Consider the following 16,086-nt stretch of genomic DNA (forward strand, 5'->3'; position numbering starts at 1 on the left):
ATAATTCTCTTCCTGTTAATATTTAATTAATAAACTTACATCGTTCAGATTTCGTAGCGCTGACGGCGTTAAAATTTAAAGTTGTTCAGTCCCTGTTTTGTTTTCTTTCAATTGTTGCGAGCTAGCGATGGTGCAATGCTGTTCGCTTTCAAGTCTACACATTTATAAAAATCAGGTCCAGGAAACCCTTTTGTGATCACGGTTGCGATTTAGACGGTATTTGCGTAATTCTACTGATTAAGAATTATCGTTTCCGAAAGATGCAGGTTCGATTAAAGCTGTGTGCACTTTTGCGCGTATAATGAAAATATTCCTAACACGTCGCGTAACAAAAGGTAACATGCGAATCACAATCGCGGTCAAACGAAGAAAATATACTCGCTCGCTCCTTTTTATAGCCTTTATACATTCACATTACATACATCGATTAAGAAACTTTTCTTTCTCTACCGACCAGTATGAGAACAAAATCCGCCCAGACAAAATGTCTTACATAGAATCAGTTCTCACTTAACAATCATATACAGTTTCGTAGTACAAACAGTGCTAGTTTATTCCGTGCAGTAGAAAGTCTTTGATTCACTGAGCACAAAAATTAAAATAATAAAATTATAATTACATTTTTAATATCGTCAATTCTTCTTTATATAAATAAGGTTTGACATCGTCGTAATATTATTTTTCATCGTTGTAGCACTATAATGTGCTCTAGGCCACCGACAAAGGAGATTTGGCGTGCTATAAATATGGTACTTACAATATGCAAATTCAGATCATTTGTTGTAATAATGTGTCCGTAAATTAGTATATTAATTCTGTGTCTTGTTCGTAAATGTTATCTATGACTGACATAATTGGGTTGTTTCTCTATTTGGACCTGAAAGTCCCACGTTGTTCATTCTTCGTTCTCCGTTTTCGAACATTAACAATGGGATCGAAGAGTTCATCTCGTGAAATTGTGTGCCCAGCATCCGTCACCAATCTGAACTCTGGATTTCTAGATATGCCATCATAATACTTAGAAGGGAATAGATGCACTGTCAAACCAACAAGTAGCTGAGCACAAAATTTAGGCTTTGGGTATGCCGGAAGCCGGATAAACTCCCCCTGTCGTTGTCGTTGTAACGGAAAGAAACAGCGTATATTAAGTCAGCTATTTGAGTGTACTGTTGTCTTGTGGGCTCATCAAGGACCCAGCACAAATACTCTTGTGTAATCCTGGGCACAACGCAGTAGGAGGAAGAAATAATCAGTACTGTATCTGGAACTGATAAACTAAATAAACGTGGTCTTCAGACACGGCGGAAATATTTCCACTCCGGCAGCGAGACCCTTAAAAAGCTGTTAAAGGTTTCTGGGCGGCTTTTAGAGTCCTATTGATAGACTGCTATTTGTGTACAATTTTATTATTTTCTGTTGCTTTTCAGATTCTGTAAGCAAGCTTCCTCAATTGTAAATGACGTTTAAGAAAATGACTTGGTTTGTGACACCTATTTTAGATTGAGATTCTCTTATTAAAAGAGAATGTTTGTTAACTTTAACTATTCTTGACATATTTTCAATCTGTCTTTAGGCTGATTTTTCCAGGCCTTCGACTGCATGTTTAAGTTGACATGTCTCCTGTACAATTCGAGCAGACGGTCTGTAAAATGCATGTTATCAGATGAATAAAATACAAAGTACAAATATCGTTTACCACACCCAGATGATTTGATATTCAAATCACCATGGCACTGACCATGGTAAGGCACATGTTCAGTCCATTTCAATAACGCTACTGTGTACCGTTGGTTGTCAGTCTAGCACAATGCGGCGGGCTTTGTGGAATATCATCAGTTCACGCAGTCTTCCTGGTAGTTGTTCTTGGATTGCACTTGCAAGAGGTCTCAGTTGCTGTCAATAAATGTCAGCAGTTATGGTTCCACCTCGGGGGAGCAATTCGTAGTTCACAACACCGCCGCTGTTCCACCAGATGCATAACATTGAAACTACTGGGTCTTTACCAGGTGAAACTACTGAGTAGGTGAAACTACAGTCTCTTTACTTATTTTTATGGTTTAAAACACTGACCTACAGAACTTTCCCTGACAAAGACAACTCAAACTTAACCTATTCATTTATTACCCACAATATACAAGCCCAACGCAGTCTGACTGCTATATAGTGACAACATGGCTTCAAATAATTAACACAAAAGAATGACCCTGAATTGCAAGAAATCCTAACAATAATCCATACTTTTTCATAAGTCACTTACCTCACAGAAAATCTTCATACCACAAAATGCAGCAATTACACCAAGCAGCAACTACAGCCAGCTAAATAAAAAGATTCTAACTACTATAGATTCTAACTACTAGGGCCCATAAAAAAAAGATTTTGTTGAAGAGCAAACAATGTATTTAAAAGATTTTACCTTATTCATGTGACACCCAGTTCCAAAAATGGTGTAGCTGTCAATAATTACACTACCCAAACATTACCAACTACATCCATCCTCATTTTACAATGCATGTCCTACCAACACTGAGTCTCCACTAAGAAAATCATGTCCGAACCCTTCTCTGTCCGCTCGCTAACCGCTAGTCCATCCAACCACAGAATCTCTTGCAGAGGGCGCAGGGTGCCGTCTGCGATAGTAATACAGTCTATAGCGCTGCCAACATACAAACAGGCTACTTACAACATTATCTTCTATGGATGCGCACAGGTCTTTTTGCAGGGAGTTGCTGCTTTGATTGGGCTCAGTCATTCTCTTCCTTATACGAGCATAAAGACACCATTTCTCGTCAGCAGTAACGACAGGGAAGGAACGGTCGGTGTTATTTACGAGCCAATTGACGACGAGCAAGCAGAGATGCACATGTAACTACCCGCTGATTTTTGTGATTTTGGCTTAGAGCATGCTTTACCCATACAACCCACTTTTTAACCTTCTGCACTACAAGCAAATGTCGCACAATGATGGAATGATCACAGTTTATCACGTTTGTCAGTTCTCCAGTACACTGACATGGATCATAGTGGATTAATGCTTTTAAACGATCTTTATCGAACCCAGAAGGTCTTTCTGAACGTGGAGAGTCACTAATGTTAAAACGAACGTACTGAAAACGAGAAGATCGTTTTCTTGCCGTGCCCTGTCCACTGGCATTATCCCCAAACACGGCGCAGATGTCTCTGGCTGCCTCCGCTACTGTCACCCACTGAACTCAAACAGAAGAATATGTCGGAAATGTTTCTGTTTCGCCGGCTGAAGTGGTTGTGCGGTTCTAGGCGCTGCAGTTTGGAACCGCAAGACCGCTGCGGTCGCAGGTTCGAATCCTGCCTCGGGCATGGATGTGTGTGATGTCCTTAGGTCAGTTAGGTTTAACTGGTTCTAAGTTCTAGGGGACTAATGACCTCAGAAGTTGAGTCCCATAGTGCTCAGAGCCATTTTTTGTTCCTGTTTCTCCACTTGGCACTCCGTTTTCTCGTGTCCACAGTTCCATTCACTATCTCTAAATGACAAAATGGCAATGTGTAAACACAAATACCAACAGTGGACTGCAAATAAAAAATTATAATCGATAAATAAATCCATAGCAACCGGAATTCCAACATGCAAAATAAAAATGCTGCGAACTTACTCACTAACCTATTATTTCCGGACTCATGTGATAGAGGCTTTCCTTCTTCCTTCTACGTAAGGCCGGTATTACACTATCAAATTTCTTTGTCAAAGATTTGATCAAAGATGTGATCCAATATTCCGTCCAATATATTGGACAAAGATCTTTGACGTAGCGCTAGAAGGGGTATTACACTGTCATCAAATTTTTCGTCAAAGTTCAAGATGGCTGACAACAACTTGTTATTAACCGCAGCAGTTCTACGTACTCCAATTGCATTGTGTGCACATGCGGAAAAGAAGTGGGGGGAAAAAATGGAACCATACATACGAGGTTGACAGTCTTAAAAGTCCTGGGATTACAACTTGATAATAAATTCAGTTGGGAGGAGCACACCACAGAACTGCAGAAACGCCTTAACAAATCTGTATTTGCAATTCGAGTGTTAGCAGACATAGGCAACATAAAAATGAAAAAGCTTGCATACTTTCATTCCATAATGTCATATGGGATAATATTTTGGGGTAAATCTTGAAGTCAAACAAAAGTTTTCAAGGTCTAAAAGCGTGTAATACGTATTATTTGTGGAGTAAATTCACGGACCTCCTGCAGAAACCTCTTCAAAGAACTGGGTACTTCAGATTCTTGCATTGGTACTGGGGGAAAATAAGAAAGAAAATGAAACTGTTGGCGGGCCAGAAGTACAGTGAGACTGTCGTTTGGACGTACGAGATTTGCAGGTTAGCTTTTTTTGTTTTGTATTTCATGCCTAGATACTTCCGTAGAGATATTGTTGCATGTGGATCATTATATGTAATGATTATTACAATACATGCAACGATATGTTTGTACAGTTATCTAGGCAAGAGAAACAAACAAAAAAACTATAACTCTCGTAGGCCCAAATGACAGAGTCTCACTATACTTCCGGCTCGCAGGTTAACTACTGCCTCTCAGTATATTTACTTCTTAATAAAATTTGTCGTAATTAATATATCTCTTTTTCTAACAAACAACTCAGTTCATACATACAATACCAGGAACAAAAATGATCTGCACAAGGACTTAAAAACACTTACTTTAGTTCAAAAAGGGGTCCACTACTCAGGAACACTCATCTTCAATAATTTGCCAGGAAACATAAAAAATTTAGTTAGAAATAAAGATCAGTTTAAAAGGAGCCTGAAAGACTTACTACTGGCCAACTCCTCCTACTCCATTGGCGAAATTTTTAATAGAAACAAATGATGTATTGTATTTATTCATACTATTAGTATTTTTATTTTAGCTTAAAAAAATTCGACATGTTCCACATCCACGAGGATCTCCTCAGCACGGATCTATGGAACGAAAAACTAATCTAATCTGGGTGAAGCCTTGGGTTTTACGACGACATGATAAAAGCATTCAACAAAACTTGTTACGTGAGCTTACAGTGGAAGACGTCAAGTCGTACATCAATTACTTAAGAATGGATGAGCATACATTTCTGTATGTGCTCAATGAAGTGTATCCTCATATCACAAAGCACAATTTTCACTTAAGAACTGCTACATCTTCAGAAGACAGGCTCACTATAACACTCCGATTCCTTGCTACAAGAGAGGGTTATGTTATGTTATGTTAGGTTAGGTTAGGTTAAGTCACGTCAGGTTAGGTCTCCAATCTTCTTAATCTATTTTTGTATTCAGGGTGCCTCACGTTGTAAAGCGCCTCATAAGCTTCAGACATCTCTATTAATTCTGTAGTTGTCGGCACACACCAATTGTATTTACCGGCAATGGTTATAAAAACACTACAGACGACAGAACGCTGCAGCGATGCTAGCGCTCCGCGTGGTAACATATCGCATTGCAGTGAACAGAAGACAAGCGATTTCTTTGATCAAATATACGGCCTCGGCCTAGATTTGATCAAATATTGGACGACATTTGTCAAAGATCCCTATTACACTATCAAAAATCTTTGACAAAGATATTGGACAAAGATATTGGACAAAGAAATTTGATAGTGTAATACCGGCCTAAGGAATCCAATACCTAAATAATTTTAACTGTTTTGTGGTACACTCTGTATGCTTGTTCCACCCTCAGCGCCGTTCACTACAGTTACTTTACAATCTCAGCGAATGAATTTTTAAAACTCGAACTCTAGCAACAACGCCTTTTACGATGTACTACGGTTTTTTCGTGGGGCGATAGTCTCTCTCAGCCCTGTTTACTAAGGATGCCTCGACGTGTTTTAGATAAATAATTATTAATTGCGCAGCGGTTACTGCAGCTGTTACCGGGTGCCTCACTTTCAGACGGAGTGTGGGCAAGAAAAAAAATATCTTTGATTTCGGTAATTACCCCGGAACGACAACGACCTTACCCTATTATTACTTAAATATCGGTAGGTTAAATATCCGATAGTATCGATCGTATTTCTTAAAACTCTCACCGTATCTACAAAATACAGTTTTGCGCAGGTATTTCAAATGAAAAATAATTTTATAGTAACTATTTATTGTTTAAGATAGTAAGTTCCATTACAAAATACGGAAATATTATTTTATATAGAGTAAGGTATTTAAACTCGTATCCTTTAGTGTGTTGCGTTTTTCATTTATCATCTCTCCTTCCCTGTCTCTCTGCTGGAACTGAAATCGCTGGACAGCACAAATATTTATTGGCAATTACACACAACATACTATTAGATTTTTCCCAATATTCTAGTACTCAAGCACGCTTGTCTATGACAGGCTTCTCAAAATTTGACTTGGGTCATTTATAGAATCACTGACTCGTGTAACGACGTTGGTGTTTAAGCTGTCGCCGACTGGGCGAAAATGTAGATCAGATTGCTGGCTCGTAGGCGTCACAACAGACGTATTAGCACGACTTGTTAACATCATTCATGGATGCTTCTACAAAAGCAGAAGTGACTTAGGAGGATTAGGATCGCCTCTATGTTTTGTGTTTTCTAATAATCTTACACATTAATATGAACGATTGAAAACGCTTGTAATTGCAATGAGGTTTCAGGAACAGAAGGGGACAATAGTGAGTGTGCGTAATTAACAACGATAATAATCGTATTGCTTTTAAAATTCTTTACGCGGCACAATCAAAAATACTTAACAAATCGTTAAAATGTCATTTTTTCCTTTACTTACTATGTTGTCTTACAAAGCCGTGCTTACATTTGTATTCCTTGCTGAAAATAAGTAGGCTTACACATGTATAATGCGCATTCATGAAGCCATGTAATTTACGTTTGTAATTTTTACCATACTTGCTAATCGGTACGAGACGCGCACGCCCGTGAGTTGTCAGCACTGGCTGACAAACGATAAAATTGCCTCTCTCACGTCCCCTCCTCCGCAGTGACCAATACACTAACAAATATATGAACAGCATGGACTGAATAAAGCGCTACCATATCTGATGTTGATTAAACACCTCCTTGCTCTTACTTTCCCTCTGCACCCCGCACTCCTTGGAGGTAATCAGATCGGACAAATTTTCGCACGGCAAAAACTGTATGACTGTCGATGGTAGAAGCAGACATACGATAGTGCAGATAGCGCGGACACAATCGTTTAATCGATAATTTCTCGATGTCTAAGGAACACTACATATTCAAAATGTTTTGAATACGTTTCATTGTTTGAAATTAGGAGAACAGCTGTGCAATTACTTTCGGGGTATTTCTATTCAATTCGTTGACTCACCCCTGAAAAACTAGCTTCTTTTCTAATATCAGTTCGCTATGCCACAAAATCTGATAAATAATGACACACTTGGTAGAATTTACTTGCACCAAAAAGAACGCTACCACAGAACAGAAAGCATTCCTCCTGGAATCTGAATACGTGTGCAGTGTGCCATGTAACAGTAGCGTTTGGAGGAGCTCGACGGCCTTCCTGCTCTTTCAATTTCAGCACAAAGTAGCTGCTCATCAAGCTGTTACTTTCCAACATTCACGCCTGACAAAAAAATTAGAGCACCCTGACGACATGGTCGGATATCAGTGTAAGTTTGTACACGTACACACTATTGGCAGCTATGTAAGTAACTATGGAGTTACAATTTACTGTGACAGGTAGAACAGCCATCAGAGTGCATTGTTGCTGTTCATGGTTAGTGTTGTTACCAGGCCTGGTAGACATGAGGAGCGTGAATAGCGACAGATGTAGAGTGATCACTGAAGGACACGGAGATGCAACGTACTCGTTTGAGACAGCGTTGTTAGCACCTGACAGGGTTTCAAAGCGACCTCTTTGTGGGTCCTCAATTGTTCGGCCGGTCGAATCGTGCAATTATTGGGGCATTCTAATGTGACAGTAGCCCGATGCTGGACTGTATTAGATTGTGAGGGCATGCACCACATCTGACCTCCACAAAGGACCACCAAGCGCATCGCAACCCCTTCTGCGATCGGAAAGCAACTAATTGTCTCCAACAAACAGAATCCGGACTAGAACATTACCGTGCCATGTGTAGGCTGCTGTTAACACAGCACAAAGGACTCAATTTGGAGTGTGCCGTGACTGGGAAGCACGGACTGCTGATGAAATGCGCCGCATTGTGTTCGGCGATGAACCGCGGCTCTACACTATCCAGGATGAAGATCGTCAGCGAGTATGGCGGCGGTATGAGAAGAGGTTCAGTTCTTCCAGTTGTGGGCCAGACTGCCTCAAGAGAGGACACAACGCCTTTGTGACACCCTTCCCAACCGAATACGTACGTGCATTCGGGCCGGAGGTTGTGCAACGTCTTGATGATAAGTGGGACCCTACCGCCAAGATCTTCGTAAATTTGACGCGATTTCGTAATCACTGAAATGACATCATACACTCTCTCAACCGGTCCTCCACCATTTCTGGGTTTTTCACTTTATTTTTGTTAAGTGGTGTAAATCTCGATAACTTGACTGATTTCCTAATTATTTGGAAGACCATAGAAATATTGTGACGTTCTCTTAAACGAAGGAAAATATTATCTATTTTTGCTTGTACGTTACTAAATAGGTGTAAGAACAGGCTAGGTGGTATCACAGTTCACAGTTTATCACTGAGTACGATTTTAGTGTTTCATTCAATACATACAGCTATACGACACTGAAGTTTTTCAGTAACTTCCTGCCAAATTAAACGTGTATCTCGGATCGGGACAGGAACCCAGAGCCTTACCTTTCACGTGCAGCGCTCTGACTGAACTGTCCCAGGCACGACTAACGACCCTGGCATCCCTTTACAACTTCATTTCGCCAGTATTTTTTCCTACTTCTAAAATTTCACAGAAGTTCTGCAGTAAACATTGCTGCGCTGACAGGTCTGTAAGAAAGAATATCGCTAAAAATGGTGTAGACACGGCTAAGGCGCTGTCTCAAGCACTTTGGACAGGGTTCCGGGTTAGAGCACCCGTCCGGCAATCAATTTTAACGTGCTAGGAAGTCTGAAAACGGCATGCTCTCAGCTGCAGAGTTAAAGATTCATTCGGTAATTCCTAATTTCATACTAAGCCTGGTAATACCGTTAGTAGTATTGACTTCTGCAGACTGTTTTTCTTTACTTTCACCTTTAGTCTATATTTGAGATGTATCAACAACAAATGTAATTTGGAAAAAGAAACACGAAGTTTTCTGAGGAGCGCTCAAATGGTGAATTGCGTAAAGCGATGGACACTATACAACAATCTATCAATAATTTGGCCCACAGAAACATACTGCAAAAAAAAAAGTTAAGCTTATCCATTACAGATGTTTAAGAACCCCTGACTATTCAATTTAAATACATAAAAGTGTCAGAAGTCCCTTTTGAAATAGTTATTTATTCCATGCATCGGTTTGCAGGCCTTTTCAGGCTCATCTTCAGATGGCGTACAGCAGGTTACCAAGGGCAATTCTACGTCGGTCAAGGGGTGGGCTAATGGTGGGGGGGAGGGGATTTTGGGAAATGGAATATCGCTTAGCAAAAGGAGAGCTGGGGTCCTCCACCGACAAACTGGTAAAATTTGGTGTTGCTTAAAGTAGTTTTTGGTAACTGTTTTGGAGTTCAGGGTAAAAACTTGTCTACAGAATGTGTGCCCAGGAAAATATACGATTTGACCCAAATGTCCGGCGATTTTCAAAGTTTTTGTCTGGGGTCAGCAATTTAAGTGTTGGTAGGCATATCCGGCATCTTTAACTTTCTTGATTATTGTAAGTGGTACTCGTATATTAATATACATCCAATGTATATTAATAAATAATAAGACGCCCATTTTAAGTTAAATGATATTTATTGGTTTAGACAGTAAGCTAATTGCCGCTATTATTCTTTTGTTAAAATGTGTTTGAAATACATTGCAACCTATATTGCTACATACTTATAAAAAAATGATTGAATTTGTTGAAGTAATATATTCACTGATTTCTGAAGTCATTATATCCATTGTAAATGATACTCCTTTGGGGGGGGGGGGGGGATTCTGTGACAAGAAGATGGAATATGCTTAAACGCATCGCCATGAGTATTGTGTAAATGGCGATTTCCATCCAAAATTTAGTTTTGTACTCACTGCACAGTGCGGGAGACTTTTGTTGTTAATATCCATCTGTCATCTTCCTTTTTGATGGACAGCTGGTACCACATCACTCACTTTTGCAGAACATGTATGCATAAACACTGCAATAGCGAAACTTTACCAGCATTCAGCATGTGCTAAACGACTGTTTCTTGTTACAAAGAGCTTCACAAAAAGATATAACATAAGCTTACCTTGCTCAGAGATTATCAATAATATGCATTACAGCATATTCTATCTTCATCTGACAGAGCCAACACCCAGCATTACGCTTTGAATAGCTTTGTAACCTCCTGTACACCATCTGAAGATGAGTGTGAAAAAGTTCAGAAACCGGTTTGTGCAATAAATAAGTATTTCAAAAAAGTTACTAGTTGCAGTTTCGTCAAGTATAAATTCAGTAACACGAAGGTTTTCCACAAAAACGATAACATACAGTGTAGAGACTTTCAACGTACAGTAGGTATATACCAGATTATGTTTAGTGTGAAATCGAATTACTACAACATAACGAAATTTTAAGTGATCGAAAGTATCTTTTATTTTAATTTCGCCTGCATCACCACCTTACTTTCATGTTAAACATTTTTCACTGTATTTATTTCGAAATAGAGAAAAAAATGAGTTCACGTATTTCATTGCATGCCTATAGCTTTTTTTTCCACAGTGTGACGCCTTAACTGCGTAACAAACTGCTACTACATTCCATTCATCGTCAGAATAAACTTGATGTAAACAAACAAACGCGATGATTGGTCAGAAGCCGCAGCACACGCACACTCTCTTGAATGTAGGGCATACTTATGTACTAGATATATCATTACTAAGTTACGTTAAATGAAACTTTAAGATATTCAAATGTACTGACAGCCATTAGCGTTTTTTTCTTAATAACGCTTAAGCTATGTAGTTTTTTTTTTTTTCAAAAATCGTGTAGTCACAGCCTCTGCACTGTTGTGCTGCGATTGTCGCTTTGTTAATATGCAGTATGAAAATGGCTGGGCAACTGCTTCCCGTTCTGTAGTGAAACACGCGTGTGGAACACGGTTAAAAAGTGCCTTTAAATACGTTGCCCTTAACGGTTTTCATAAATTTACAGAGATAATCGGTTTTGAAGTTTTCCAAGGGACTTTACAAGATACAGTTGAGACATACAAGCACGCTGGATACATAGCGGAGTTGGCACGGTGGGTTCAAGTCTCGCACCAGTCAAATGTTTTTCTCGTTCAATTTGAAATACCTACATCTCGTAATTGCTCAATTCATCATCATTTTTATGATTAATGCACGTCTTCTTGTTTCTAATTACGTACTGCACGCGAAATACCTGTTTTAGTTTCAAATATAGATTCTTAATTATCGGTATTTTATGGAAGACTGTTAATAAAGGTTGCTTAAATTAAGAAAACATAACAATTTAATGTTTTAGGCAAAAATGAAAAACCCAGATACTCTGTATTTGGGCTATGTCGATTGTTTTACACCACAGATGCACAGAAGTGTCGTAGAAACGTGAAAAACAATCATTTTCACAGCATCGAGCACGCTATACAAATGCTGCACTTCAACATTTGCCGGTGTACGATTGCAATATGAAGCCAACAGAAGTGATTTGGAGCAAAGTTAAGCGATTTGGTCCGAGAAATAACAAGACTCTTAAGTTTCCAGACGTACTGGAACTAACTCACGCAGCTTTTTCCCATGCCACTACCGTACCTGGCGGGATATATGAGGGTAGTTTGAGAAGTTCTCAGAATCGCCACAAGAGGTCAGCGCTAGCGCAACGAGTTGTTCACATGATATTCATTGGGCTGTTGCCTGTAGAGACGTGCCACGTCAGTGTTCTTGGAAGCGAGCTGTGGCGGTGACGTGAGTCTGTTGTTCCTGCGTAGTGATTTGTGAGATGGAAAAAATCGAGATTCGAGCAGTGATTAAGTACTTCGTAAAGAAAGGTATGAAAACGAAGGACATTCATGCCAATTTCCAGAATACACTGGGGGACTCTGCTCCTTCATATTCAACTGTTTCCAAGTGGGCAAATGAATTTAAATTTGGTCTGGAGAGCTTAGATGATGATCCGCGCAGTGGTCGGCCAAGATGTGTCACTACTCCAGAAATCATTGCAAAAGTGCACAAAATGCTTGTGGAGGATCGCCGATTGAAAGTGCATGAAACTGCTCAAGCTTGCCAGGTGTCATCTGAAAGGGTATATCACATTTCAACTGAAGGATTAGAAATGAAAAAAATTGTCTGTAAGATGGGTGCCGCGACTCTTGACGCTGGATCAAAAACGCCTGAGAATGGACATCGGAACAATGTTTGGCCCGTTTTAGGAGAAACGAACGAGATTTTTTGCGCCGGTTTGTGACCACAGATGAAACTTGGGTGCACTACTATACCCCAGAGACAAACCAACAGTCAAAGCAGTGGAAACATGCTGATTCTCCGCCACCAAAGAAAGCAAAGATAATTCCTTGGGCGGGAAAAATCATGGCATCAGTGTTCTGTGATGCGAAGGGGATTCTGTTTGTAGTTTATCTCCCCACTGGGCCAACAATTACTGGAGAATACTACGCTAACTTCCTGGACAAACTGCAACAAAAGATACGCTAAAAAAGGCCAGGTTTAGCAAGGAAGGAAGTCATCTTCCGTGAAGACAATGTGCGCCTGCACACATGTGCCGTCGCCATGTCAGAATTACACGAACTAAGGTATGAATTGTTGCCACACCCGCCTCATTCACCTGATATGGTTCCGTCAGACTTCCATCTCTTCCCAAAACTGAAAATTTTTCTTGGTGGACGAAGATTCACTTCAAGCAAAGAACTGATAGCCGGAGATAACTATTTTGCAGGCCTGGAAATTCATTTTCAAGATGGGATCAAGTCACTGCAACATCGCTGTACCAAGTGCAGTAATCTACAAGGAGACTACACTGAAAGGTGAAAATAGTTCCAGTGATGTAAGTACTTTTTTTCTATTCCGTTCCGAGGACTTTCAAACCACCCTCGTAGAACGGCACGTCACAAAACAAGAGGAGAAAATGCAGCGCCTAGTTGGCTTCGTGGATTCGGTTGTTGATCGACTCTTTATCAACGTTGCAGATGACAGTCCGAGAGCCGAAATGTATTTCTCGGATTCGGATAAGGAAGGAGCTACGAGATTACCAGACGACTGACTATAATTAGTACCTTCAGTGGCTTCAGCATTCAACAATACGGTGAAATCCCTGCAGCATGCTTTTGCATCACACATTGCTCGCTCTGAAAAATTACCCTGTGTTTAAGTAAAGAATTTTCATCGCTCTTGTTTGTACTTAGAAACTATGTCAGGTGAGAACGAGAGCATTTTATGCTTTCCGTCTGGTCATCTAAAAAGCGCGCGGTAGTGCTGGAGTTTTGCTGAATGTTATTTCATTCTCTTTCAAAATTAAATGACAGTCGAAGCTATGTTGTTTCTTTGCTCGTCTCTTTTTACGTCTAACTGCAACTGTTCACATCATTGCAGGTTATTTGGGCCACTGGCTGGCCAGTGCTTTCCAAGTTTAAAGTTGTTGTCTCGCATTATCGCCCAGTCTATGTGCGTGTAACACAGCATAAAACGTATCCTTATGATCGTACTTGACTGCACTGATCACAGCTTGGCTTCCGCTCCACGTGAAACAAAATCCATTGAGATTCGAGAAATTGTGGAAGAATATATGGCGTAATGTTTACATCAGGTTTATTCTTATGATAAACAGAGTATAGCAGCATCGCTTTGCGTTATAAATGCGAAGGCTGTATCGTGCAACAGTACTACGTAATTCGCCCCACCGATGAAACACGACGCTGGGCTGACGAGAACGTCTGTTCTCACGGACTATCTGTGGAGAAGGAAGAAGCTAGTGGAACAGGTCTCGCATGTGAGACTCTCCATCCTTTGTTAATGTTTCATTAAGTAAACCAGACACGCTCCGACTGAGGAAGAGTCGATGGTTAACAACGGTACTGATTTACAAGTGTTTGATATTTGTGTGACACATGTAGTAGCCTGTTTCTCCTGAAGAAGTTGATAACATTGGACTTCTCTGCAGGAAGATGAAATATTATGGGCAGCCCATAGACAGCTAGAGAAGATGAGGGTCTTCATTTACCGCGTCTTTGCAGTCATCTCACTCTTCGTCTTGGCGCCTTACCTGCTCGCCGCTTATGTCGGTAAGCACCATAATTATTTTATGTACTACTACTACTACTACTACTTGTCAAGCTCTGGTAAGGTATTTCATGTGATGGCCTTGCATGTGTGACGAAAATGACAGAAGCGTAAAGAGAGTTATGAAAGATGGCTACACAGGTACTCACAATCTAGGGAAGTGCTGGCATGATACACTGAGGGGACAAAAGTCATTCGATAGCAGTACACACACAGATGGCGGTAGTATAAAAGGGCAGTGTGTTGGTGGAGCTGTCATTTGGACTCAGGTGATTCATGTGTAACGGTATCCGACGTGATTATGGCCGCACGATGGGAATTAACAGACTTTGAATGCGGAATCGTAGGTGGAGCTAGATACATGGGGCACTCCATTTCGGAAATCTTTACGAAATTCAGTGTTCATACATACGCTGTGTCAAGAGTGTGCCGAGAATACCAAATTTCAGGCATTACATCGTAGAATGTAGTGGCCGACGGCCTTCACTTAACGACCGAGAACAGCGGCGTTTCCGTGGGGGCTGTCAGTGCCAACAGACAGGCAACAGTGCGTGAAATAACCGTACAAATGATTGTGGGACGTACGACGAACATGTCCATCTGGACAGTGCGGTGAAATGTAAGTTAGTGGGCTATGGCAGCAGACGACCGTCGCGAGGGCCTTTGCTAACGGCATGGACTCGTGACTATACCAGTTGAACCCATGACGACTGGAAAATAGTGGCCTCGTCAAATGAGCGCCTGCTTCAACTGGTAAGACGTGATGGTAGGGTTCGAGTGTGGCACAGGCTCCAATGAGCTAAGTCACCAAAAAGGCACTGCGCAAGCTAATGGTGGCTCCATAATGGAGTGGAATGTGTTTACGTGGAATGGACAGGCTCCTATGGCCCAACTGGACCGATCATTGACTAGAAATGGTTGTACAATGTTGCAGTGCCTGTGTCATTCCGTCCTTTCTGACTCACCCTGTACATTGAGACATAGTTCCACATTATATTACTAGATACTACTTGGCACCCTGGTGCAAACTGAGCATCACAACACCGCACTGTTAATTGACACATTCCGTTACTCCGTGTTATATGCTCGTCTGAAGCTTATGGCCGAAAAACACGCACACGGCCTGTGAGCAACGGAGATGCGCGCAAATCTCTCGCTGCCCGAAGCTAGAGCTTCAGTTGTGACAGAAAAACGGACATACTGCAAATGACAAACACAGCTGCGTGCGCAACTCTCCCACATCCCAGCTGAGCTATGCGGACATTGCTACGGCTCGCTCCTAGTGCTCTGCCAGTATTGGTCGTATCAGTTCTATGTGTCCCGAAAAAATGTAAAGGTTTTATCTAGATATTGTTGAATAAATATGTGGTTATACATTGAAGAGCCAAAGAAACTGGTACTCCTGCTTAATATCGGGTAGGGCCGCCGCGAGCACGTAGAATTGCCGCGACACGGCGTGGCATGGACTCGACGTCTGAAGCAGCGCTGGAAGTAAATGACGCCATGAATCCTGCTGGACTGTCTGTAAATCCGTAAGAGTACGAGGGGGTGGAGACCTCGCCTGAACAGCATTTTGCGAGGCATCCCAGGTATGCTCAATAATGTTCATGTCTGGGGAGTTTGGTGGCCAGCGGAAGTGTTTAAGCTCAGAAGAGTGTACCTCGAGCCACTCTCTAGAAATTCTGGACATGTGGGGTGTCGCATTGTCCTGTTGCAATTGCCCAAGTCCG

The 16,086-nt window shown here is 41.0% G+C and overlaps 1 protein-coding gene across 2 annotated transcripts in view; it reads left to right on the forward strand.

Annotated features, from left to right (window-relative positions):
- The window catches only part of LOC126162145 (uncharacterized), a 128,356-nt gene that overhangs the window by 32,194 nt on the left and 80,076 nt on the right, over window positions 1-16,086 (forward strand). For both annotated transcript variants that reach the window (XM_049918441.1, XM_049918442.1), the window contains exon 2: window positions 14,238-14,358. In XM_049918441.1, the coding sequence (XP_049774398.1) occupies window positions 14,238-14,358 (121 nt within the window). The remainder of the gene's footprint in view (window positions 1-14,237; window positions 14,359-16,086) is intronic.

The sequence above is a fragment of the Schistocerca cancellata genome, chromosome 2, assembly GCF_023864275.1.
Source record: "Schistocerca cancellata isolate TAMUIC-IGC-003103 chromosome 2, iqSchCanc2.1, whole genome shotgun sequence".
Taxonomy (NCBI): domain Eukaryota; kingdom Metazoa; phylum Arthropoda; class Insecta; order Orthoptera; family Acrididae; genus Schistocerca; species Schistocerca cancellata.